This window comes from Penicillium griseofulvum (assembly GCF_001561935.1).
Source record: "Penicillium griseofulvum strain PG3 chromosome Unknown contig_95, whole genome shotgun sequence".
NCBI classification, from domain to species: domain Eukaryota; kingdom Fungi; phylum Ascomycota; class Eurotiomycetes; order Eurotiales; family Aspergillaceae; genus Penicillium; species Penicillium griseofulvum.
This window is the reverse complement of record NW_024467454.1, coordinates 2,140,334-2,166,311: the sequence shown is the minus strand read 5'-3', so window position 1 is coordinate 2,166,311 and position 25,978 is coordinate 2,140,334. Positions and strand designations below refer to the sequence as shown.

At 49.4% G+C, this 25,978-nt stretch overlaps 10 protein-coding genes across 10 annotated transcripts; 4 read left to right on the top strand and 6 right to left on the bottom strand.

Moving 5' to 3' along the window:
• Positions 1-369: 369 nt before the first annotated feature.
• On the bottom strand, positions 370-2,549 carry hsp90 (chaperone Hsp90; the record flags this gene model as incomplete). The annotated part of the gene is made up of 2 exons (XM_040793985.1): positions 370-2,205; positions 2,292-2,549. The coding sequence occupies 2 exons, from the start codon at positions 2,547-2,549 to the stop codon at positions 370-372; spliced, it is 2,094 nt and encodes a 697-aa protein (XP_040648840.1).
• A 1,170-nt stretch (positions 2,550-3,719) lies between these two features.
• Positions 3,720-5,347, bottom strand: PGRI_062700 (NTF2 and RRM domain protein; the record flags this gene model as incomplete). The annotated part of the gene is made up of 2 exons (XM_040793984.1): positions 3,720-4,964; positions 5,027-5,347. 2 exons carry the CDS (start codon positions 5,345-5,347, stop codon positions 3,720-3,722), a joined length of 1,566 nt encoding a protein of 521 aa, XP_040648839.1.
• Positions 5,348-6,253: 906 nt separating this feature from the next.
• On the bottom strand, positions 6,254-6,710 carry PGRI_062690 (uncharacterized protein; the record flags this gene model as incomplete). The annotated part of the gene is made up of 2 exons (XM_040793983.1): positions 6,254-6,571; positions 6,660-6,710. The coding sequence occupies 2 exons, from the start codon at positions 6,708-6,710 to the stop codon at positions 6,254-6,256; spliced, it is 369 nt and encodes a 122-aa protein (XP_040648838.1).
• Positions 6,711-7,778: 1,068 nt separating this feature from the next.
• Positions 7,779-9,516, top strand: PGRI_062680 (uncharacterized protein; the record flags this gene model as incomplete). Its single annotated transcript, XM_040793982.1, has 4 exons — positions 7,779-7,841; positions 7,907-7,937; positions 8,004-8,145; positions 8,256-9,516. 4 exons carry the CDS (start codon positions 7,779-7,781, stop codon positions 9,514-9,516), a joined length of 1,497 nt encoding a protein of 498 aa, XP_040648837.1.
• Positions 9,517-9,547: 31 nt separating this feature from the next.
• On the bottom strand, positions 9,548-10,289 carry PGRI_062670 (PMF1/NNF1 family protein; the record flags this gene model as incomplete). The annotated part of the gene is made up of 2 exons (XM_040793981.1): positions 9,548-9,842; positions 9,907-10,289. The coding sequence occupies 2 exons, from the start codon at positions 10,287-10,289 to the stop codon at positions 9,548-9,550; spliced, it is 678 nt and encodes a 225-aa protein (XP_040648836.1).
• A 643-nt stretch (positions 10,290-10,932) lies between these two features.
• PGRI_062660 (putative cAMP receptor-like protein) lies at positions 10,933-12,109 on the bottom strand (the record flags this gene model as incomplete). Its single annotated transcript, XM_040793980.1, has 3 exons — positions 10,933-11,538; positions 11,595-11,796; positions 11,853-12,109. 3 exons carry the CDS (start codon positions 12,107-12,109, stop codon positions 10,933-10,935), a joined length of 1,065 nt encoding a protein of 354 aa, XP_040648835.1.
• A 1,432-nt stretch (positions 12,110-13,541) lies between these two features.
• Positions 13,542-16,096, bottom strand: PGRI_062650 (Sirtuin family; the record flags this gene model as incomplete). Its single annotated transcript, XM_040793979.1, has 3 exons — positions 13,542-14,447; positions 14,532-14,555; positions 15,026-16,096. 3 exons carry the CDS (start codon positions 16,094-16,096, stop codon positions 13,542-13,544), a joined length of 2,001 nt encoding a protein of 666 aa, XP_040648834.1.
• A 566-nt stretch (positions 16,097-16,662) lies between these two features.
• PGRI_062640 (cation diffusion facilitator family transporter) lies at positions 16,663-17,848 on the top strand (the record flags this gene model as incomplete). Its single annotated transcript, XM_040793978.1, has 2 exons — positions 16,663-17,209; positions 17,274-17,848. 2 exons carry the CDS (start codon positions 16,663-16,665, stop codon positions 17,846-17,848), a joined length of 1,122 nt encoding a protein of 373 aa, XP_040648833.1.
• Positions 17,849-18,290: 442 nt separating this feature from the next.
• PGRI_062630 (xylulokinase) lies at positions 18,291-20,075 on the top strand (the record flags this gene model as incomplete). Its single annotated transcript, XM_040793977.1, has 2 exons — positions 18,291-18,791; positions 18,846-20,075. The coding sequence occupies 2 exons, from the start codon at positions 18,291-18,293 to the stop codon at positions 20,073-20,075; spliced, it is 1,731 nt and encodes a 576-aa protein (XP_040648832.1).
• A 294-nt stretch (positions 20,076-20,369) lies between these two features.
• Positions 20,370-23,756, top strand: PGRI_062620 (Ran GTPase-binding protein LOS1; the record flags this gene model as incomplete). The annotated part of the gene is made up of 3 exons (XM_040793976.1): positions 20,370-20,480; positions 20,624-23,665; positions 23,730-23,756. The coding sequence occupies 3 exons, from the start codon at positions 20,370-20,372 to the stop codon at positions 23,754-23,756; spliced, it is 3,180 nt and encodes a 1,059-aa protein (XP_040648831.1).
• Positions 23,757-25,978: the final 2,222 nt, after the last annotated feature.

Genomic DNA, 25,978 nt, shown 5'->3' with positions numbered 1-25,978 from the left:
GGGGTTGAAAGGGCCTTTTAATTGGGGGTCATCGTTTCAATAAACGGAGATATTGCGCGAGATACAGTTGATATGCTAAAATGGGCAGTGGACACGAGAGAGCTTGAGGAAGAAGGATGATAATGAGGTGAATGTTTGGATATGGTGAGGTCTATGATTATTATTGAGTGCTTAGGTATTACAGAGGTACCTAGGTACGATCTAAAGTCTACTAAGACACTACAGTTGGATCAAAATGAAGATAAAAAATATCGGTTCTTATTGTAGAACACATAAAAAGTTAAAAAAACATCACAGAGGGTCGTATCCCGTTTCCCATTTCCCGTAAGACTTAAAAAATTAGCAATAAAAGAGTTGAGAGAATTTAATCTAATCAACCTCCTCCATGGTGCTCTCACCGGTAGCCTCGGCAGGAGCAGTAGGCTCGGCAGCGGGAGCAACCTCGTCCTCGTCAATGTTCAGACCAAGGGAGACGAGCTTGTGAATACGCTCGGAGAAGCTGGCAGGCTCCTCAATGGTGAAGCCAGAGACCAGCAGGGAGGTCTCGAAGAGCAGCTGGGTGATAGACTTAACGGTGCGGTCGTTCTCGCCATCAGCCTCAACCTTCTTCTTAAGCTCCTTGATGATAGGAGACTTGGGGGAGATCTCGAAAGTCTTCTTGGAAGACATGTAAGAGGACATGGAGGTGTCACGGAGGGCCTGGGCCTTCATGATACGCTCCATGTTGGCAGACCAACCGAACTGGCCGGTACGGATGGCGCAGGGGGAGCCGACGAGCTTGGAGGAGACAACGACCTTCTCGACCTTGTCGCCGAGGACGTTCTTGAGGGCCTTGGCAAGGTCCTCGAACTCCTTCTCCTCGGTCTCGCGCTCGGTCTTCTCCTCCTCGGTCTCCTCGAGCTCGAAGTCCTTGGTGATGTCGACGAGCTTCTTGCCGTCGTACTCCTTCAGCTGGGTGAAGGCGTACTCATCAATGGGGTCAACCAGGAACAGAACCTCGAAGTTCTTCTGCTTGAGGGTATCCAAGAAGGGAGAGTTGGCAACGGCCTTGATGGACTCGCCGGTGATGTAGTACATGTTCTTCTGGTGCTCGGGCATGCGAGTGATGTAGTCAGCGAGGGAGGTCTGCTCATCACCGGACTTGGTGGACTGGTAGCGGAGGAGCTTGGCCAGGGTGGGGCGGTTCTGGGCGTCCTCGTGGATACCGAGCTTGATGTTCTTGCTGAAAGCCTGGTAGAACTTGTCGAACTGCTCACGGTCCTCGGAGATCTCGACGAAGAGCTCGAGGGTCTTCTTAACGATGTTCTTCTTGATGACCTTCATGATCTTGTTCTGCTGGAGAGTCTCACGGGACAGGTTGAGGGGAAGGTCCTCAGAGTCGACGACACCCTTGACGAAGCTGAGCCACTCAGGGATGAGGTCAGTAGCATCATCAGTGATGAAGACACGGCGAACGTAGAGCTTGATGTTGTTCTTGGTCTTCTTGGTCTCGAACAGGTCGAAGGGAGCGCGCTTGGGAACGAAGAGGATAGCGCGGAACTCAAGCTGACCCTCAACGGAGAAGTGCTTGACACCGAGGTGGTCCTCCCAGTCGTTGGAGAGGGACTTGTAGAAGGCAGCGTACTCCTCAGTGGTGATATCGGCGGGGTTGCGGGTCCAGATGGGCTTGGTCTTGTTAAGCTCCTCCTCCTCAATCTTGGACTCCTTGACGGTCTTAGTCTTCTTCTCCTTCTTCTCCTCCTCATCATCGACCTCCTCGACCTTAGGCTTCTTCTCATCATCCTCATCCTTGGTCTCCTCAGCCTCCTCATCGGGGACCTCGGTCTCGGTCTCCTTCAGGACGTGAAGGTAGATGGGGTAGGAGATGAACTCGGAGTGCTTGCGAACAACCTCCTTGATGCGGGCCTCGTTGAGGTAGTCCATCTGCTCATCCTTCAAGTGAAGGATAATCTTGGAACCGCGGCCGAGCTGCTCGCCCTCGGTGTCCTCCTTGAGGGTGAAAGTACCACCAGCGGCGGACTCCCAGATGTACTGCTCATCATCGTTGTGCTTGGACACGAAGGTGACACGGTCAGCGACGAGGTAGGCAGAGTAGAAACCGACACCGAACTGGCCGATCATGGAAATATCAGCACCGGCGGACAGAGCCTCCATGAACTGCTTGGTGCCGGAGCGGGCAATTGTTCCAAGGTTGTTGATCAGGTCCTATAAGAGATGAATATGAGTATTTGTGGCCCTACATATATTGAGGAAAGAGTGATTTGAGTCCACTCTAAGAGTCTGAAACTTACAGCCTTGGTCATACCAATACCGGTATCACGGATGGTAAGAGTCTTGTTCTCCAAGTCGGGGATAATATCAATGCGGAGATCCTTGTTGGAATCGAGCTTAGAGGGGTCGGAGAGAGCCTCATAGCGGATCTTGTCGAGAGCATCGGAGGCGTTGGAGATCAACTCACGAAGGAAAATTTCCTTGTTAGAGTAGACAGTGTTAATGATCAGCGAGAGCAGCTGAGAGATCTCAGCCTGGAACTCGAAGGTCTCAGACATGATGGCGGATTGTGATTCTGAATGAGTTGTTAGGAATGAATTCTAAGCAATTGAAAGAATATGCAGAGCAGAGTCTGATCAAGCGGTGGGGAGGTGGGGGTGTTTTATGAAGCGGTCAGGGAGAAGAAGAGAAGAGAACTTACAAAAGCAAAGGTAATTAAAAAGAGAAGAAGCTCTGGGGGGGATAATCCAAAGCAAAGCGGGAGAGATGAAGAGAAAGAGTCGAGGTGAGCGGGCCAGTTCCTTTTGTGTTTCCAAAAATTTCTTGTGGAGAGTTTCTACGATGATCCAGCAACTTCCACTGGTCGTTCAGGCAACCTTGCAGCCTTTCTCGACATAATTCTAGATTCTTCTGGTTTTTATATAACTTGCTTATTTTGATCTACTTATTTTAGTTATTCCTTCTTTAGCTCTTAGACAGGGGTTTCTTTCATATTGGTGGCAAGTAGCCATTTTGCTAGAATCTTCTAAGGTACCCCAGATGGATGACTCGTCGACTCCCATTAGGTAAGCACAGGTCAACCCCCGAGGGTGCTGAAAAGAGTATATAAAAAATATAATATATATATGAGATTCATTCTCTAATCCATATTTTTCTTTTGTTCCATACATCCCTGAGGATATCTCATTTACAATGGATCCCTCAAAACAAAAGCAAGATACAAGAACAAAATACAAAAGACCGGGATGGCGCACCACCGTAAAACCCTGGAGTTTGCTATGCTAGGTAAAAAAAAAGATGCAATATAACGTCTTGCAAAAAAAGGAGCAAGTAACAGATCGTAGGAGGAAGACACTGAAAGAAAGGAATATGGTGCAAATAAGAAGAATCGTGAATGTCAAAAGACACTCGATCCCAGCAAGTAAAAGAGGAAGATCAAAAAAAAAGGGTTAAAACACAAGTGCCCAGAGGGAAGGAAAGAGACGCAACTTTTCCAGCCAACCCGGACTAACCGCTAATATGCACTGTGACGGGAAAAAAGGGGGGAGGCAATAGTCACGTAACACATGTCATTAGGAAGAGACGGGGCAAAAGAAAAAAGAGAATCAAAATCGGAGTAATACAGATCCCGAGATCATCCATCGGAGGGATAGTCACGGGAATTGTGAGAGACGTGACACCGATGGGGAAGAAGAACGTAGAGGATCATCAAAATCACGTAAAAGTGTTTAAGCAGCTTGGGCCTGGCTAGGGCGACCCTTGGCGGCAACGTTGCCACCGCGGCCACGGGGAGTGAAGCTACCACGGCCCTCACGCTGGAAGCCACCACGACCCTGGCTGCCGGCGCGGTCACCACGTCCACGACCGGCACCGCCACCACGGCCGGCGGGGAAGCTGTTGCTGCCGTAGGCGTTGCCACGGGGGCGGCGCTCCTCAACGAGGATCTGCTCGCTGCCAATCTGGTGGGGGTTGGCGGCAACGGCAGCGGTATAACCGGCGGGCTCGTTGAATTCAACAAAGGCGCAGTTCTTGGGACGGCTGACATCGAAGTACTTCAGCTTACCGAAACGAGCCAGGGTCTGCTTGAGCAGGCTGGCATCGACCTTGTCGTTAACGTTCTTGATATAGGCGAGGACAGTCTCCTCAGTACGGGGCTGCGACTTCTTGTCGTGACCGGCGGTCTGCCATCCAGCTTCGGTGGAAGGAGCCTCTTGGGAACGGGCAGCCTCCGCGGGAGCGGGGGTGGCAGCGGGCTGAGCGGCAGGGGCAGCCTGAGCAGCGGGAGCAGCAGCCTTAGGAGCAGTAGTGGCAGGAGCAGCAGGGGCAGGAGCGGCCTGGGCGGCCTGCGCCTTGGCAGCAGCAGCAGCCTTAGCTGCGAAAGAGGTAGTCGCAATGCTAGCCCAGGTCTTAGGGACAGCGGGAGTGGGGGAGGTCTCCTTCTCAGGAACCTCCTCCTTCTCAGGAGCGGGAGAGGGCTCAGGGGTGAGAGGCTCCTCGTTCAGAGTTTCAGCCTCGACGGCAGGAGCGGGAGCGGGGGTCTCCTCGACGGGGGTACCGTTGGTCTGGGGAGCGACCTCCTTGGGCTCCTCCACGGGAGCGCCGTTGGTCTCGACCTCCTCGGCCTTCTCATCGACGGTGGGAGCAGCGACTTCCTCAGCAACCTGGGCCTCCTCAGCGGGAGCCTCGGCAACGGCCTCGGGGGCTTCGGCAACAGGCGCAGCCGGAGTGGCCTGCTCGGGTTCTTCTTCTGGCTCTTCGGCCATGTATCGGAAGATATCGTTAAGAACGTAGTAGCCATTGGGCTGCTCGGCGAGGACGAAAGTCTGCACGAACTTGCGGGATGGCTCAGAGTTGTTGGAGATCTCACCAATGACTGAGACCAGGATGTTGTCGAAAGAAGCCTGAGAATCGACATTCAAGACGCGCACCTTGCAGTCCTGGAACTTCAAGGAGTTAAGCTTCTCGTTGATGGCCTATGGAAGTGGGGGTGTTTGATTAGACAGCATTCACATCGAGAAGATCGAATTGAACTAACCTTAGTACCAACGGTGACAGGAACCGACTCGGCCTCAGTGCCGAAGACCAGCTGAGACCGACGAGAGTAGAACAGGTGGAGCTTGTCAGGGTTGCGGCTCATAGTAGTATAGTACTGCTCAACGAAATACCAGCCGACCTCATCCTTGGAGATCTCATTCTTCTGCTGGTCGGTGGGAGTGACGGTAGTCGGGGTGGAGGACTGAGCAGGCTGGAAGCTGGCAGCAGTGTTCATAGTGACAGATGCGTGGTTATAGGATTCGGGGTAACCGTGCTGGGCAGGGTAGTTTCCATTGATAGGAACCTGAGTCATATCGGCCATGTTGGATTGAGGGGTTTTATTTTCGGTTTCGGGTGGAAAATGAGATTAAAAGTAACCGAGCACGGCGGAAATAGCGAGATTATAAATGGCCGAGAGGGGTTCTTTTTTCAAGCAAGCGATGAGCGATCTAAAAATGAAATTCTTTGTGTTTTCCCTCGCTTCACTAGATCTTCATTAGTTTTAGGGATCTTGACCCGAACTAGTGGAACTCACGATGCGAAACCAAGCACCAATGCAAGCAATTGAAGATAGAAAGCAAGAGTAACGCTCGGGAAAAGCGGAAGTATAGAAGTGAAGAAGAGCGCGAAAAGGGAGGTTGGAGAAAAAGGTGAGAATCGAGAGAAATGTGGGTCCTGAGAAGATGGACAGAGAAGGGTGGGGAATATTGTGTAGAAAATGGACAAAAAAAAAAAGAAGATGAGATGAAGCTGTGGGAAATTCGCCTTCGAAAGAAAAGAGGAACTTCCCTCTCTTTGACTTTGGGTCTTGGCAGATATACACCGCCTGGCAGAATTCTATTGTATACGAGATATTAAAGAGGAATCCTATAAGAATACGGATGAAGTGGGAAGATTTCATGATAATTTGAAGATACATGAGGAAAAAAAAAGAAGAAGAGAAAAGAACTAGATCCGGAAGTTCATACTCAAGGAAGTAAATGCGAATCTCAAGTCAAAACGCCACAAACTGATCCGAAAAAAAGAAAGAGGGGTATGATAGGACATGAAAAGGTGACTGTTTGAAAAAAAAAGACAATCATAAGAGCCGTGTAGATAGAGGCTCGGATGTTGGTACGAAAAAAAAGGGCAGGAATAAGGAACAAGTCACAAGCGAACGATTAGAGACGGGTCAACCACGCGAAACAAGGCAACACAAGTCATTTGCCTTCTAGATGTATTGTCACCATCAGGGCGACTCAGTATGCGCCTCATTCTTCTCAGAGAGAGGCTTGCGCATGACAGCGTCTTGTCCAGTCATCCTCCGACCCAGAGCGCGCTCGACCTTAGCCCCAAGAGCAAGTTTGTTCAGGTTGTTCGACTTCTCTTCGGTGGGGACGAATCGCTGCTTGTTGAGAGGCTTGCTCTCCAGACGTTCAAAGCCATCGTGGAGGTGGAAGATGTCGGCGATTCTGGGGTCGCCACTGGGTAGAGTCCCGTTTGTGCGATCAGAGGCAGCCAGCGAGGGGCTTCCACTGACGGTGGAGAATCGCTTTGAGTTTCGGTTCTGTAGTGGGTTAGACTTGCATGGTTCTAGTGTAAATGCGAAGCTAAGAGCAGAGTAGGTAGAGGGGGTAAGGGGAAGGGATCCCTACCGATTGAGCCATGATAGGACGCTCAGAGTCGAGAGAAGGTTGGCGGGCCATTTCTAGGAGGCGATATGGGTGGTTATAAGGAGAATTTGTGCCGAAAGAGGGGCTCAGTTTCGAATTGTTATATGGAGGCCTTGATGGAATACCTGCAGAATTGACCTATTAGCGGGTATTACGGACTAGTGGCGATCTTAAAGGGTACATACTCCGAGGGATATGTTGAAATCGCAAATGCGTAGAAGTAGAATTAGAGTCACAGAAAGGAGAAGGCGAAACGGGGTGGGTCAAATTGGTGGGGAAAGGCGTGGGAAAGGGGTGGAAGGGATTTTTTTTGGAAAGATCGACGTAATCGTAAGATGTTCAAGAGTTGAAATTGTAAGGTGGATAGGTATTTCCAAGGTTAGGTATTTGGATTATATGACATACACAAATCTGGTCAATGATAGTCCAAGGAAACAAGTTCTCTGAGCTTTACCGGGAATATCTTTGCCACGTGCCGTCCACGCGAGATCGTCTCTAAGGTTTTCTTTGTACTATCTTGACCTCGGGAACTAATTATTAGATACATTATTCTTATGATTTTTATTATATTTATATTCTGAAGAACCTTGTAATGAAAAATTGGTCAGATTACTTCCCATCTATGTATACTGTACTCCGTAGATACTATGCACACAACAGTAAGGGACTGTACAATGTACCTCGGCCTACATACATAGTACCATTTTCACACAGACATGAAGCTGGAAACACAAACCCCCCTTTTGCAACATTTGGTACTAACATTACCCTTCAAAACATGAAACAAAACTCAGGCAGCTTACTGTGTACACCCTCTAGTCTTGGCATCCATGCAGATCTGAAAGACCAGGTTACTTTGAGAGTCTTTCAGTGACACATTCTATGTATACAAAGAAGTCTTACATACATTACTACATAGTACTCCATACATTAACCAGAATTAAATCTTAAAGCCAAGAACAATAACTATCATGATCATTGTTACATGCAGTCGAGGCGACAGCAAGAGGCGTCACACACCGCGCAGATTCTGCCGGATTTACTTCTCAAGCACATCTCTGTCGATCCTCATTCAATTCATTCAACAGCTTTCCCGCAGATATGCCGAAGCCGAAATCCTTCCTAAGGGAGACAAAGACAAAGAAGAAGGCTGCCTCGAAACAGGTATGCAGTAACAATATAACCTCATACAAAACAGCTTGGTCATGATCTCATACATTTTGATATAGGCACCTGTAACTGCAGATGAATTTCTTGCAGGTGTGTATTTGAACTTCAAGCCAATAATATCAGCAGACAAAAAAAGAGAACTAACCATCTCTCTAGCCGGCGTCGAGCTAGAAGAAGCCGGAGAGAAATGGCGGGCCGGAGATGCGGCCAAGTCCATGCGCTTCTTTATGCGGGCCATCACCAACTATGACGAAGGACTACAGAAACATCCCGGCACATTTGATCTAGCTTACAACAAGTACGTATATTTTGTACCAAAACAAGCCAATGTTTTTTTTTACATTATTTAATTTCATCCATGATTGAGAGGTATTGTTTCGAGTTTACCTTTACTAACACACCACCCAGAGCACGAGTCCAATATGAAATCACCCAGCACCCCAAACTAGCAGCCCAGCTGCCAGCGCCACAGGGGGAGCTTTTGCAGATTGCGCTACAGTCACACCGGGATGCCCTGGGTCTGGAGCAGGACAATGCTGACGTGTTGTTCAATTCGGGCCAGGTGCTGACCAGTCTAGCAGAGTTGATATCCAATCTGAAGCATCCCGGTGAGGAGGAGCAGATGCAAGCGGGGACCTACCTGCAAGAAGCGATTGAGCTGTTCCAGCGGTGTCTGATGGTACAGGAGATGAAGTACACGGAAATGCAAGAGGAGATCGAACTGATGAAATCCGGGGGTGTGCCGCCGGAGCCGGAGTCTGTACCACCAGCTGCGGGGCAGTCTCAAGTCGAGTCCGGCGAGGAGCAAGAACAGTGGGCGATGATTGTGGAGCCTGTCACGAAGAATACGCTCGTGGACACGGCCGTGGCACAGCTGGAGACTTTGACGACTCTGTGCAACGTGTTGATTTCTAACCCCGGTGCGGGCGGTGTTGGTTGGGTACAAGAGTACTCGTCGGAGCTAGTGCATTCGCGGCTGCCTGCTTATGCTGAAGGCTCGGACAGACAGTATGAGGCGGCCTTAGCGCGAGCCAAGTTCATCTGTGCATTGAACGATTTGCTCTACCGAGGCGGACATACCGATATCCAAACCTACCAGCAGGAGGTTGGACAGGTTTTTGGCCCGGAACTGGATGTATCCGCGGACCCTGAAGGGCTGTGTGGCAAAGCAGATGCGCTCACGTCATTGAACCAGGCACTTTCGGACATCCCTCCATCGGAGGATGACGAGGCGTTTGAGAACGCGGTAGCATTGCGTTGGAAGTCGCTTTCAACCGCCCTAGACGCATTAACGGCTGCTACTAAGCTCCCAGATGCCGAAAACCTGCCCAAGATCCACCTTGGTCGCGGAGACGCGGAGATGCACAGATGGCGTCTTGGACGAGCGCCCTGGAACCACGCCATAGCGAAGCAGAACGGAGCTATGCTCCTGCGCAACGCTCAGACGTACTATCGCGGAGCAACAGCTCTCGCTCGCCGCGACGGAGCAGTTGAGGAAGAACGCGACGGAACTTGCAAGGAGGCGATTGCCGCAGCAATCGAAGGCCAGAACACGAAGCTCGAGCAGCTCAAATCAACGGACCTCCAACAGGTGATAGTCGTGGCGCAGGATATGGTGGAAGACGGGATGGTTGATGGCAGGGAATTGAGTGCCCTGATTTCATCATGAATCAGATAGAGAAGCAATTTCCGCAATACGCTCACAGCTCCGGACGGGCGTTCGCTTCCTCATCCATCTGGATCGCGTCCTGGCGAATGTGATGTTGTCTGCTGAATTGCGTGGCCGCCGTAGCAGCCCCCTCAATATCGGAAACGACCAATCCAAGATGCGACAATAGCCGCTCAATTTCCAGCCTCTGCGCCTGCACCGTCTGCGCAAGCTCCGCGTTCTCCGCATGAGTAGCCTCGAGTCTGGCGTTGAGGGTCGACTGCGCTTCCTGCAAATAGGGCGTAAGATGCGCTTTGTATAGATCTTCGGCGCCGAGCGTATGCGCACTGTATAGTAAGCCAAGTTTAGAGTCAGAAACAAATATAGTCCGGCACAATCTATTCAACATACACTATTCTCTCCTGTCCATCGGCATTCTCCCCCTCCTGGTCCCTTCTAGCCCTCGCATCCCCAACCAGTCGGTCAAGCTCATTCAAATGTGACACTGCATCTCTTTCGGCGACAATATCATCAAACTCAGCCTTGGCATTCGCTTCTAGCTTCGCGTTCAGCTGTCGCCAGACACCCTCCAAGCTGGCAGGAACGTGGCGCGCAGGTGTCGGGAAACAGCCTGCAAAGTTCGCGTATGAGTTTGCGCGGAGCGTGCGTGCTAGAGCCTGCTCAAAGACCTGGTTTAGACGTGAGGCGCGCGGGCCCGGGGATTGGGAGATTGGAGCTGGCGGGGGAGGGGACGGCGACGCGGCGGGCGGTTGGTGGGAATTCGATTCGGCCATGGTGGATGTGGCTGCTATCAGGATGGAGTGGGAGAGTGGGAAGCAATGAAAAGAATGCGGGTATGGCGAGAGTGGTGTGTAGGAGGTCGTAGTGGTTCTTTCGGAGATTGGATCTGGGGTGTTGGACGGACTTCAACGCGACGCGCCGGTCACGTGTTTCTATAGATCGAATTGACGTTGTATGTTCTATCGATATTTGAATGTTTATTTATTTATTCCCATACTCCGTTAAATGCTAGATATTGCGATGGAGGTCTAACCATTATATGAAGTAGTTTTGATGGTATATTGCGATGGAAATGAGGCATTTAGCTATCAACCAACCCCCAGCCCTAACTTGATGGATCTAAGCCCAGCCAACTCCGGCGTCTGTCCTCTTCATTCTCAGCTTTCACCAAAAGAGCAGGAGTCGAGCTTTGTGAGCCTTTTTGTAGATGAAGAGACTGTATATTTGTCACTGAACGGGATATGCGCCATGAGCATACACGGCTATGGAGGTCAGACCAGAGTAATTTGAATGCGGGCCATGAGATAGAAACGTATATAAGACTGTTCCAAAAGCCCTGGAGCGGTAAGACGAAGCTAGAAGCATAGTTTAGACTGAAATTAAAGTCATTAGGCCGAGCCAGGGAATAGACTCTGTTTATCGTCGAGGGGACCTGCGTCGAACAATCAACACACGAAAAGAGCCGACACTGGTTTTCAGACTATGATGGGCTTCGACCAGACCTACCCATGTAACAAGCAATGCAATGAAAAACAGCATAGCGTATTTTGTATACGCCCAAGTCGCCGAACTAGCGTCCGTGGACGTCGACCTCCGTTGCGAATCCAGCCCATCTGGCCGCGTGATCTTGCCAGAATTCTCCCGCTGAAGAGGACTTGGACCGATTTTTGAGCTGGGACCTTGAGTTGTGCTGGCCGTACTCCCGCCCTCGATCGTGACCGAGTATGCTCTGAACGCAGCACACGGCAACCCGCGCGCGTTGCCCTCCGATAGGGACCGGCGCTCTGGCGTCGAGCAAGCAATCTCCCTAGTAACTTGGATACCGGTCAACATCGCAAAGGGGGATTCTGGAGCAAGATCTGAGTCTATGCCGCCGAGGTTCCGAAGCTGACGACGTTTCTGATAAATCACCGTTCCTGCTCGTAGGTAGATAGCGAAGGTCAATGAGATAATGAGCCAGACTGGTCCGTAGAATGTGGCGATGCGGAGGAAGCCCCATTGTGTAGAGATCCAGCACCAGAGCTGTCGTGCGGTGATTGGATTAGCATAGGCTGGTAGGAGGGCTTTGAGGTGCTTACTATGGCGGAGCCATATAACCGGCCTCGGGCCTGAGTTTGGATGAAGAAGTACGCGAAAGCTGGGACAAATGGAACACCGTAGCAGCAGAGCACATATTTCCATTCCAGCTGGCGTAGTTGCTCTGAGTTGTATTTGTGGAAGAATGTTAGGTAGACATTGCATGCCATTGCGAATGTCCATAGTGCATCGGCGGGCATGAACCTATCCTTGCTTATTAGTGGTTATCTGAGGATGCTATTTGCTGATTTGATACGAACCATTGAATCAAGAATCCCTGGAACTGGCATAGTGAACTATCCGCCCCAGAATGAATCCCGTCTGCCGATATGATGGTGGCTATATTAGCCATGATGTTACCCCACGATGCATAGAACACCAAGCGGTTGATGGGTTTACGGAATGTGGGGGACCAAATAAAAGTAGCGACTATAACAAAAGTGCCAACCAACGAGATAGTCGAGCAAACTCGCTCTGTGGCCGAGATGGCCAATATTTGTCGTTCTGACAGCGTCATGGTATCATGATCTATGAGCTCGTCGCGAGGGGGAAGGCTACCAGCGCCTAAAAGTTATATCCGGCAGATATGAACCGAAAAGACCCCCGTGGTCCAAAGACAAGATTGCTTGTGAATATCCAGATGATTGTAGATCTACCAAGGGGGACTTTTGGGTTATGGTTCCCCTCGAGACCTCGGGAAGGCAAACGGTTCGAGTGTAGAGTGGCCAAAGCACAATACCACCTGGTTATTATCCGCAACAGGCAACCAAAAAAAAAAAAAAACACAGAAAAAAGAAAAGACAAAAGGCAAGATTAGCCCAATAAGCACATTGTTAATCTCATCGGTTTATAGTTAGGAAGATACTAGCCTGATGTCCGGTCATATAAGAAAGAGGGCAGCCCCAACAGTATTAAGCTCAAACTGCCAAGAATATGAGTAAGAACAAAGGATATATTTTAAAATGATTCTCAAACATCACATGGGACAGGATTCAAACCAGTACTTCGTACTCCCAGGGAAAGACATGCGAACGACAGTGGTGGTATCACAACGTGCCGGGATTTGCGAAATACATAGACAATAGGCAAGGGATAGGATAAGGGACCAGTACTGGTCTGCATAGAAAAGCCTCGGATGCATAGCATTTGGGTTGCACCAATGATTAGAGTCATTGTTTAGGCAGTCTTTGTCCCTAGCTATTAGAGTCTGTTCTCGAAGGCGAAGTAACCTGAATATGCCAAGAGTACAACGGTGACAAGAAGCCCTGTGAAAGTCATAAAATCAGTTCGCCCGTGTGGGACAGTATAACTTGTTTTCCCCCGATGTTTTCATTTACTCCGTACAGAAGACCAGATTGAAATACGGGTGACTGCATGTTTGAAAGATTATTCCGAACAAGCATCAAGACCTTCAAACGCTAAGGTACTGCCTGCTCGAAAGGGTTGCTCGAGGTACTTATGCCCAGTGCTTCATAATGTAGTGCAGCAGCCATGAGCTTGTTTGTTCCGAAAATCCTTGGCTGGTGTATAAAGAACTTGGAGTATCAAGCCAAGATATTTCCGAGGATTGCAGTTCCAACGGGGACATTTGTACTGGGCCCAAGCATTTCTTGCCAATGTCTCGCTCTGCTAATAGATATAATTTGGGTGAATGGCAGGATTAATTTATCCGGGAATAGCTATTTGAAAGCGACAGGCAGAAGGTTGATAACATCTGGAGCGCGCTGTCCCAGAGCACCATCACAACCGACAACAGAGCAGTGTTCCGAAGTTGATTAATCTAGCAGGCCAGATACTCTTCATCTTTGAAAAAAACTAGCCCAAGATTCGCAATATAATTGAAAAAAAAAAAAAAAGGGATGCAAAATATCCATCGGGTATAACGCCGAATTCTCCCATGTCCAATTGTCTAATCGAGCTCATTATCTCGTCATGCGCAGTCTAGACCGCTAATAAGCGGGCTGCGGGGGGATCATGCCTCCGTATCCAGCCATCTGCTGCTGCTGGTGTTGCTGTTGCAATTTGGCCTGGATTTGAGGCAGATCATGGAACCACGGGTGTTGAAGGGCCTCGTTGGCGCTGATGCGCATCTCTGGACGGAGTTGAAGCATACGGTTCAACAGATCCATCCCGACGGCATCCATTTGCGGAATGATCAATGACAGATCTTGCGTGGCGTAGATCTGGAAGTCGGACTTGTATTCTGGAAGCTGCGAGATTCCGGGCCATGTACGCTCGGATGGCGTGCCCATCAGACGGAAGATCTTGATCAATTGATCCTCGTTGGTTGTGCCGGGGAAAAGCGGACGACCGGTGTACATCTCTGCCATGATGCAGCCAGCGGACCAAATGTCAATACTGGTGTTGTAGGTGCGACTCCCAAGGAGGACGTCCGGTGCGCGGTACCACAGAGTGACGACTTCGTTGGAGAATGTATTAACTGGGATGCCGAAAGCACGAGCTAGTCCAAAGTCACCTAGCTTGAGCTGTCCCTTCTTGTTGATCAGCAGGTTCTGTGGCTTCAGATCGCGATGAAGGACTCGATTGTCATGACAGAAGGCGATACCCTTGAGTAGCTGGTGCATGAAGGATTTGACCGTAGCAGGATCCAGCTGTCCACGATCACCACGAGTGTCCATGTATCTCTTCAAATCTCTGTCCATGAACTCAAAAACGAGCATGAGTTTATTTTCCGTGTGGATGACATCGTAGAGCGAAACAATACTTTCATGCTTCAGCTCCTTCATGAGCGAGATCTCACGAATTGCAGTTGAGGGTGTTCCTTCCTCTGAATCCAAGTGGATTTCCTTCAACGCCACCATTTCACCGGTTTGGCGATTGCGCCCTTTAAAGACCTGTATTCTGCATCAGCGGTGAATGGGGGGAGTGGCGATCAGGGTATGAGCGGGGAAGTGAAAGGGAGAGAGATCGAAACGTACGGTAGCATAAGTGCCTTCGCCGAGCTAGAAACAAGACAACAGTCAGTAAAGATCCAAGACTTAATAAGTAGAAAGGCATGCCTTTTCCAGCTGCTGGAAAGAACTGGGTTGCTGATATTTGTCCATTTTCTGTGGAGTTTTGGAAGCCGGTGGCCCCGATGGTTTGGGTTTAGAAAAGAGAAAGTGACCAGGAGAGACTAGATTGGATGCGATCTTTAAAGGGTGAGGATCCCTGGAGTGCTCCATGCTGAGACGTGAGGGAGGAGCCCCGCGTTCAGCGGCCCGGACTTATCGACTTGCTTTTTTTTTGCCTCAGGCGCTTATTCTCTTTATCACTATTTTTATCTTTGGTTTTTTTGTTATAATAGGTTCTGTTTTATTTTAGATCTCCATTTCAGTCTATTTTATCCTTCTTTTAGAAAAATCTATACATTGATTGGGAGTTGAGATACAACGGTCGGGAGGACTGACTGGACTGGATGGTTACAACGGACATGAGCAGCGGGTTCATGTTCAATATTCTCAAACAGCATGGCTTCGTTCCTTACGCCACCAACATTGACAACACCAATAGGCATGCCACGTTTGTGTGCTCGTTCGACTAGGCGCCACGCCGAGAAGGTTGCTAGGCTGCTACCCAAGATGAGTAGCCGCCCAGCATCATCAATAGCCTCTTCAGCTGCTGTCTTCACCAATGGATCAATATTCTCTCCAAACATGATCACTGCTGGTTTCAAAATGCCGGCATTTGAAGTTGCCGATAATGCACCGTCGCTCTCTACCTCTACGTTGGCCTTTGTGCCATCGCTCAACATAGGAGGGTTCTCCAAGCAGGTAGGACATGAAGGATAACGGAAAGTAGAATATGGCGCTTCAGGGAGATCAACGTCACCATCTGGGTTCAGCTTCAAGCCTTTCCGCCGTTGCTCCTCCTGATTATCGGTATCGAGCACACCCTCTGCGACCATACGAGCCAAAAACTCCGCCCAAGCTGGATTGAGTTTCTCCAGCGACGCTTGAAAATCAGTGCGGGGAAGTTGGTTTTGACAGCTAGTGCAGACGACAGATCGCAAGTATCCATGTAGTTCGAGGGTGGACAGTTCTGGATGCGCGAGGGAATGGAACGAGTCGACATTTTGTGTCACCACAGAACTAATGTACCCTTTATCGCCAAGGTCTTTAATTGCCCAATGAGTCGAATTCGGCTTTGCTTTTAAAAGTCCAGGCCATCCGATGAAGCTGCGGGCCCAATACCGCTTGCGCGACTCATGGCGAGAGACAAACTCGTGGTAGTAAATCGGACGATAGGATTTGTTTCGCCGGTAGGTACCTTGGTCGCCTCGATAATCTGACAGGCCGGACGCGACGGAGATACCTGCACCAGTCAAGAGTACCGTCTGGGAATATCTCCCCACATCGACGCCTCTGAGATTGGAGGACGGTGGCGCAGTCAAGAAAGTGCTAATAGCATCAATTGCCCCTGATATTGTTGTAGCAGTTCGAGGAATTATAATCGCAGGTGGTAATGGTCCCGTAAAGGGGATCCGAATAGCAGGCGTCGTCATTGAAGACGCAACATCATTGTCTTGGCGGAAAAGCGGAGGTTCTCCAACGATTGCGTAGTTGGATGCTTGGCACTGCTTAAAGATGGCCAAGAAGATCAAATAGTATAAGTATTCCGTACTAATAGAACAATATGAATTGGTAAAGTAGAATTTCTGATAGGTTTCGGGGGATAGTCCGAGTCAAAGGGCAAAGGGATTAGAAACAAAAACGCTGAGATTGGAAACGGAAAATCAAGGGAATAGCCGGATGACCTGATCGAAACATCCCACTTACGCATCTCATCTTTTTTTAGTTTAAATGTAACTAAAAACTAAAAAAAATCTCTGGCTCTTGAGTCGAAAAGAACACTCTGTCCAATCGCTTTTATTGTGCTCGCGTGCCCTGCGACGCGATGCCGCTGACGCAGCCCCTATGCAGGCTTCGTCCTCTCCACAGGATCTCCAGTTTCAGATCTCTTACTGCCCAGCGGCGTATACTTACTTCTACACCTTTTTTAAAAGACGCTTCTTCCTTTCTTTTTCATTCAAGACCTCGTTCTATCCCACGTCCGGCAACGTCGTTCGCTATGACGCAAACTAGAGACCATGGCCATAGCCACGGCCACGGCCATCATCATCACCACCATGACAATACCTACCTAACTTCCTCAAACAAAAATGACGCTGGTGTTCGAATTACAAGGATTGGTCTCCTCTCAAATTTGTTTATGGCAATTGGAAAGTTCATTGGTGGTTATGTCTTTCACTCTCAAGCCCTCATTGCCGACGCTTACCACGCGCTCACCGATCTCGTCTCCGACTTTTTGACTCTGGGAACTGTCGCTTGGTCCCTGAAACCCCCGAGTGAAAGATTCCCCAATGGATACGGAAAAATCGAGAGCATCGGTGCGCTAGGAGTCAGTGGGCTTCTGCTCTGTGGAGGAGTGTTCATGGGCCTCAACGCGGGACAGGTCCTGCTGGCTCAGTTCTACCCAGAGGTGGCTGAAACCGTAGCTCACTCTGGAATTTTGGGACATGGTCATTCACACAGTCATGGGCCAATAGGTCCTAGCATCCATGCGGCATGGATTGCAGCAGGCTCGATTGTGGTTAAGGAGTGGCTTTACCATGCCAGTAAGTACAGAGATGCAGGGGGAAATCTAGAGGATTTAGATTCATTAGGCTAACTTTATTCTAGCTATGAAGGTTGCCGAAGAGCGCAAGTCGTCCGTCCTTGCATCCAACGCCGTTCACCACCGTATCGATTCCCTGACAAGTATTGTCGCCCTTTTCACAATTGGAGGAAGCTATGTCTTCCAAGACGCCACCTGGCTGGATCCAGTTGGTGGACTCCTGATTTCCTTGATGGTTATCCAAGCCGGTTGGGGCAATACCCGTACCTCTCTTTTGGAGTTGGCAGATACTACGGTTGATGAGGAAATCCGACACTCTGTGGAGGATGCTGCCTCCAAGGCCTTGAAGGATATTGAGGATGGACACGAAGTGATTGTTCGTGACGTGCAGGGCATGAAATCCGGTCAAAACTACTTAATGGACATTGAGTTGGCTGTGCCGGGTGCCTGGGCTATCAGTCGGTCGCGACACATCGAAGAGGCCGTTCGCAAGGCTGTTGGATCTGGAGTTCGTGGTGTGAGGCGAATCAAGGTACGATTCATTCCGGCGGAACAACAGGACCTCACCTTCTCGGATGAGTTCGTTGCACAGAATATTACTGGTGACCCGGAAACACTTCAGGATCGAAAGCGACAATAGTAGATTTTCTACAATGATACCCTTGGATCTATTATAGATTGAATATATCAAATATACAGAGTGTTCGTGATATAGTGGGGGGGTTAAGGGTATTCTACCGAGAATTTAGCAGAGCTCCAGCTAAAAAAAAAAGCTATTTACCCGGCCAAAAAGCCCCTCGGGATTGACTTGACATTTCGAGAAGAATTATAAACTTGTCCTAATTGGTTCTTCGGTGTTTACTTTCCACTTTTCTATATATAAAAAAAGTGTCTATAAGAATGAGACCGGTTATAATAGTCCATTTACATCATCGGTTCATTCCACGGGGAAATCTTGCCGCTTGCACTTCTACTTCTTTTCCCGGATTTGATCTACTTTTGCCTAAATCCCACTTTATCTTTCTCTCAATTTACTCTATTTACTCTATTGTCCCCGTGAAATTGTATCTATCACTTTCATCATGGCGTCAGATACCCCCCTCTACATTGGATTTGATCTCTCGACGCAACAATTGAAGGGATTAGTTGTCAACTCCGATCTTAAAGTAGTCCATGTTGCCAAATTCGACTTCGATGCCGATTCGCATGGGTTCCCGATCAAAAAAGGTGTTCTGAATAATGAAGCCGAACATGAAGTGTTTGCCCCGGTCGCTCTGTGGCTACAAGCATTGGACGGTGTTCTAGAAAGCTTGCGCAAGCAAGGTCTTGATTTCAGCCGTGTGAAAGGAATCAGCGGTGCGGGACAGCAGCACGGAAGTGTATACTGGGGTCAGAATGCGGAGTCACTTCTCCGCAATCTTGATTCTAGCAAGTCCCTTGAGGCACAGTTGGAAGGCGCTTTCTCCCATCCATACAGTCCCAATTGGCAAGACTCGAGCACCCAGAAAGAATGTGATGAGTTTGATGCAGCTCTCGGTAAGCCTGAAGATTTGGCGCAGGCCACTGGAAGCAAAGCACACCATGTAAGAAACCCTAAAAGACTATATGCGGGGCAAGCCTGCTGACACTGTCATTAGAGATTCACAGGTCCCCAAATCCTCCGATTTACAAGGAAATACCCCGAGATTTATAAGAAAACCTCGAGAATCTCATTGGTGTCATCTTTCTTGGCATCGCTTTTCCTAGGTCATGTAGCCCCATTCGACATCTCCGACGTGTGCGGGATGAACTTGTGGAACATCAAGAAAGGGGCGTACGACGAGCGCCTGATTCAGCTTTGCTCGGGTGTTTTTGGAGTTGAGGATCTTAAGCAGAAGCTCGGTGAGGTACCGGAAGATGGAGGCCTACACCTAGGCCCCGTTCACGCATATTTCAGAGAGCGTTTCGGCTTCAGTTCCGATTGCACGGTTATTCCAGCAACTGGCGATAATCCAGCGACCATTCTTGCCCTGCCACTGTTGCCATCAGATGCAATGGTTTCGCTCGGCACATCTACTACTTTCCTCATGTCAACCCCCAGCTACAAACCCGATCCGGCCACACACTTCTTTAATCATCCTACCACCCCCGGTTTGTACATGTTCATGTTGTGCTACAAGAACGGCGGCTTGGCCCGTGAGCACGTCCGAGACGCGATCAATGAGAGCCTGAAGGATACCCCTGCCCAGCCCTGGGCCAACTTTGACAGAATTGCGCTGCAGACTGCCCCGTTGGGCCAACAGAACCCAACGAGCCCAATGAAGATGGGTCTGTTCTTCCCGCGGCACGAGATCGTACCAAACATCAGGAAGGGCCAATGGCGCTTTACATACGATGCCAACACAGGAAATCTACAAGAGACGACCGATGGATGGAACTTGCAGGACGAAGCCCGTGCAATCATTGAGAGCCAGTTCCTTTCACTGCGGTTGCGGTCTCGAGACCTTACCCAGAGCCCTGGCAATGGACTTCCCGCCCAGCCACGCCGAGTTTATCTCGTTGGCGGAGGATCTAAGAACAAGGCTATTGCCAAAATTGCTGGCGAGATCCTCGGCGGTGTTGAAGGTGTATATTCACTCGATGTTGGCGACAATGCCTGCGCCTTGGGTGCTGCATACAAAGCCGTTTGGGGTATCGAGCGACAGCCTGGTCAAACATTTGAGGACCTAGTTGGACAGCGTTGGAATGAGGAGGAGTTCATTGAGAAAATTGCAGATGGTTATCAAAAGGGAGTGTTTGAACAGTATGGTCAGGCCGTCGAGGGCTTTGAGAAGATGGAACTGAAGGTTCTCCAGCAAGAAGCTGAGAAGGCCAAACATGAAAACTGAAAATAATATCAACATAAAAAAGATATAATGATTTCGGCATTGCTATTTTGAAGTCTTATATAGCAATGAGTACAAGAAAGTTTAGTACATATATGATGTTCCAATAAATCTTCGAGCCCAAAGACAATAGCAAGCCCCTTATCCTATTTAGGAAAACACAGAGAACCTCAAATTTCAATCAAATTTCTTTTGTATCTCTCTTTACTTGAGATATTAACTATTTTAGAGACTTAGGACTCTCTTGGCAAGCGAAGGCGGAAACTGGCACGGGATCGATTACGATATCCAGGTTAAATGCCCGGTGATATCTCCACCAAAAAAACAATTTTGACAACACAACACCTCCCCTTTTCATTTCCCTTTCTCCTCCCAAAAACCTCGGGAGACTGGAAGATGGAAGAACAGGTCAGTCTCCCAATTATGTTCACCCTTCAAGCCAACAAAAAAATAATTTCACCTCAAAACACCGCCCCTCCCCCGCCGTTTCAACCCCTCCGAAACCTTGAGCGTTCCTCAGCTCAAGACACAAGATGATTGACACATCCTAGGTAGCAAATGCCATTGAGATCGCCTGGAATCCAGCCTCCGAATCAGCTCTAAAATCGCAAGCCTACGAATACCTCAACCAAGTCCGCTCCGACCCCTCCGGATGGCCGGTCTGCCTCTCTCTCTTTACCCAAACTCCACAGCGGCCCGAAGTCGTACGGCATGTCAGCTTGGAGATTGTCAATAGTGCCGCCCAGGTCGGCTTGATCGATCCGGCCTCGCTCGGTGTCGTTCGAGACAGTGTGCTAGCCTATATTCGTCAGGTCTACGGACCGGAGGCAACTGCCACTCCTGACGCTCCTTATATCCAGAACAAAATCGCACAGACCGTTACTTTCCTCTTCTCGACCCTCTATGCGAACGGCTGGGAGTCTTGCATCGACGATCTACTCAACCTGACCTACAAATCTACAGGCCGGGATAGCCAAGTCGGAGTTATCTTTTACCTGCGTGTGCTGAGCTCGATTCACGAGGAGATTGGCGATGTGCTGGTTTCCAGATCTCGCGGAGAGCAGGACAAGGCGAATGCGCTGAAGGACTTGATCCGTGAGAGGGATATGCAGAAAATTGCCAACTCCTGGCAGGAGATTTTGGCAGTGTGGCGGGAAGGTGATGATACGATTGTCGAGATGTGCTTGAAGGCGGTTGGTAGCTGGGTCAGCTGGATCGATATTGGTCTTGTCGTGAACCAGACCATGTTGGACTTGCTCTTCCAGCAGCTTGGACGGGCCGAGAAGCAGGAACTTCGGGAGGGAGAACAGCGGGTTCGTGATGCGGCCGTGGACGTCTTCACCGAGATCATTGGCAAGAAGATGAAGCCTTCGGACAAAATTGAGATGATCGCTTTCTTGAACCTCGACTCCATCATCACCCAGCTGTCCAACAGCCCTCCACTACGAGAGAGCCGTTTCACATTCAAGTACGATACTGACTTGGCAGAGACGGTTGCCAAACTTGTCAATAACACAGTCATGGATATTGTGCGAGTGTTGGATAACGACGCTGGTCCTGTCAAGGAGCAGGCGGAAAACCTTTTGCGGGTCTTCCTGCCGCACATTCTGCGGTTCTTCTCAGACGAGTACGACGAAGTCTGCTCGACTGTTATTCCTTGCGTCAACGACATGCTCACCTACATCCGGAAACTCGCCAAGGCGAACCCGTCCCTCGAGGAGCGAAACAAGTCCATCCTACTTCCGATTCTGAAAGCCATTATTGCGAAAATGCGGTACGACGAGACCTCGAACTGGGGTGAAGAGGACGAGCAGACGGATGAGGCAGAATTCCAAGACTTGCGCAAGAGACTGGGTGTTTTGCAGCAAATTATCGCCTCCGCCGATGAGCAGCTTTACATCGATGCAATTTCAGAGGTGGTGGGCACCACTTTCCAAAAACTTCGGGAATCCGGTGGGCAGCTTGACTGGCGTGACCTAGATCTCGCTTTGCACGAGATGTTCCTATTTGGCGATCTGGCAGTCAGAGGCGGCAGTCTGTACTTGAAGGGCGCCCCTACTGGTATGGCTGCCAACCGCCTCATTGAGATGATGCTTGCAATGGTAGAGTCCGATATCCGATCATTCACCCACCCCGCAACGCAGCTTCAGTACATGGAGATTTGTGTTCGCTATAGTTCATTCTTCACTCACCACTCTCATCTCATCCCTGGAGTTCTGGAGAGTTTCCTCCAACTCGTGCACCACCCTGTTCGAAAAGTCAAGACTCGTTCGTGGTATCTCTTCCAGCGACTAGCTAGACAGCTGCGTAGCCAAATTGGCAACGTGGCACAGAATGTCGTTGAGGCATTGAGCGATTTGTTGGTTATCCAGGCCGAGGTGCCTTCGGAGGGCGATGACGCTGATGAGATGTCCTCCGAGGACCACGAGGGCTCCGCGGACGCCGTGTTCAACAGCCAGCTGTACCTTTTCGAGTCCGTTGGAATCATTTCCTCGACCCCTAGTGTCGGCGCAGACAAGCAGGTTCTCTACGCCCAGTCGGTGATGAACCCCGTCTTTGGCGACATGGAGCGTAACCTCGAAGCTGCCAAGGCCAACGACGAGCGCGCATTGCTGCAAATTCACCACGATATCATGGCTCTGGGAACTCTCGCCCGTGGTTACTCGGATTGGCAGCCGGGAACCAGCTCGCCCTCTACTCTCCCGGCGCCAGAGGTCTCAGCGGCTTTCGCCCAGGTGGCTGAAGCGACCCTGGTTGCGCTTGAGTCTCTCAGTTCCTCGTTCAATATTCGGACCGCTGCTCGCTTTGCGTTCTCGCGGCTCATTGGCGTTCTCGGTGCGCAGATTCTCCCCCAACTGCCCCGATGGATCGATGGGCTCTTGACCCAGACTTCTTCGCGGGACGAGATGGCGCTATTCCTCCGCCTTCTCGATCAGGTCATCTTTGGGTTCAAGGGTGAGATCTATAGCATCCTGGACACCCTCCTGACTCCTTTCTTGCAGCGGGTCTTCTCTGGTATTGCCGATCCGACCACCGGCACTGATGATGAGATTCAGCTTGCCGAGTTGAAGCGAGAATATCTGAACTTCTTGCTCGCTGTGCTGAACAATGATTTGGGGTCTGTCATCATCAGCGAGAGGAACCAGCCCATCTTCGAAACCGTGATCACCACCATCGAGCACTTTGCCAAAGATATCGATGATTTCACAACTGCCAAGATGGCTTTCTCCGTCTTGGGCCGTATGGCAAGCTGCTGGGGCGGACCTGACATTGCCCCTGCCCCTGCTAATGGCGCCGCACCTGCCCAAGCCGCACTCCCCGGCTTTGGTGGATTCATGATCACCCGGTTCTCGCCTCTGTGCTGGGCACTCCCCACGACGCCATCCTTCAACTCGAAGGATGCACAAGCCAAGCAGGTCCTTGCCGAGGCCGGTGCTTTGCAACGCACCATTTACTCTAAGACAGGCATGGAGTATGCGGAATACTTGCGCAACCAGGAACTGCCCGGTATGGGCATGGGGGCTGATCTCATCGAAGAGTTCCTGACCGCAATGGGCCAGCTGGACGTGAAAGGGTTCCGGCAATTCTTCCCGGTATGTGCTACTGCTTTGATAGTAATGTTGTCGATCTACGTGGAATCTAACTAACATTCAACAGTCATTCATCCAACGATTGAGCGCATGAAGTTTCCTTTTCTCCTCTCTATCTGCTTTCGAGATTCCCCCATCCATTTTCCATTTTACGTTTTGACGCGACGAGGTGACGTCTCTCCTCATGTTGCCCTGTGACTTCGCCATCTATACCATCTACCTCATCTCATCGTATTCCGGTCTCGATACCATACTCAGCTTAAACCCCAATAGTGGAAACTCTCGGGGAGTAAATCAGAAAACAGAATTCACCTTTTCAAAAAGTTCCGAGTATATAGTTTGCTTCTTGATCTCTTCTGCTCATGGTGCATTGGCATTGTGGTGTTCCTTTGTATCCCCTAGCCCACCACTCGGCGTTTCTTTTCTCTTTCTTTTACCTGCTTCATAAGATAAGACGAAATGAAATGGGTTTATTTTCCTCGTGTTTTGTGTTGAGTTTCCACTTCGATGGATGTGAACTGAAGTAGTAGAGTTGCCCTAAATAAGTTCGTATAATTGATAGTCAACCTCTGCGATTTTATATCTTTTTCTTTTCCATATTTTAGGACTTCGTAATACATTGATATTCAATAAAAAGCAAATCATTTCTAGCTAATGAGCAACTACAAAGACAACCTATGCTATGGATAGACCAATCATCTTGCAATACTAACTCTTAATGTTACCTTTTGTATACATTTAGGGAACGGAAATAAGTGACTTACATCAAATTCCCCCGAAATAGCTTTGATGCCATTCCGAAGGTATAGTCGCCTGATCACGAGGGAACCGCTGCCCTGCGGCAAACCAACCCAGCTAGCCTTGTTGTTCTTGAATTTCTTCATGATCGGGCGTATTGAATGGATCCCAGCGTGTCCTTTAATAATCGTAAACCCCATCAGTTGCTTACCGCAGAGATCTATCGTCACTGATTCCCCTGGTATCCGATACCCAAGAATGGTATTTGGCGTTTCCGGATCTGCATTCACCAATTCGAAGCCGGTGATATAGGTATCTGTATCTTCACGTAGGATAGACACAGCTAAACCGATGATAGAGTCTCCTAATCGAACGACTTGAGAAAAGGGTTTGTGATCTGTGCCACAATCGTAGCATTTCTCCCATATTCTTCTTCCCCATCTCCCGGCTCTATCGCATCGAATTCTAGTAGAAACCCCCTTCCAGCGTAATTTAGTAAGTAATGTCTGGTTAGAGCCAATCTGCTTTTTCGAAGCTGTGACCATTGAACATCTGTCTCTTAGCCATCGGACACGTTTCCATCGTCGCTGTACCGTCCGGAGGTTATGAGATGGGTCAATCTCTCTCGTGCAGCGGTATATGAGTCGCCAGTTCTTCTCCCCATTTGTAGAATCTGCTAGTAGATAGTTTAGGAATCCACGATCTCCATTCACCGCAAACCTCGATTTCCAGAATGATTGAAATTCAAAGACAGCTACCATTGCACGGGATGCCAGTCGTAGTTTTAAGAAGTCGACGGTAGGAAGATAAGTCGAGATATGAATTCGTATCTCAAGTGGGAGGATGTCAAAGCAGTCAGAGTGAAGCACACTCTTCGAAGAGTCATTTGCGATCTTAGACATCGGAAATTGTGTCTCTGCATCTTGAAGTTGATCGATAACGGGTTGTTCCAAAGGATAACGATCATTGTCGTTGTGCACTATGTCTGTTAAAGAAGGCCGACATAAATTTAGCGCTCACTTACAGTTACGGTACGATCTTCCCGGAATGTCCTTACAAACTTCAAAAAGCTTGTCGAAATCAATCTTCTCCCCTTCAAATTGCCGAGTCAAGAGGATCCAACAGCTCTCATGAAATACGAAAGCTTTGGCGGGCGTTTTTGTTTGTTTTTCATACCAAGGACCGAGCTTTTTAGCAGTATTGCTAGGTCCCCAAGCTAATTCCTGTCGAGCAGCGCAACATTCCCGCTTCCAGTCAAACTCGGTGGTATAAACATCGGTCAGCTGGGTCTTGCTTCGGGTCTTATGTACTATTGTGGATGAGTTTCAAGTGTAATAGCAGGATAGGGATCATACTCACATACTTGGTACCTTGCCCTCCAAGGAGGATCGGGGCAAATATTTGATTCGCAAGATATGCATTGGCAACAATACGCGGGATTCATAATTAGGCTATGGAGATTGAAGATTAGAAGGATCTGATGTGTAAGAGATGTATTAATATTTCAATATGTAGAGTGATCACCATGACCTCAGTTCATGTCCGGCAATTTACCTAGTTACTTGACTAGAAGTAGAA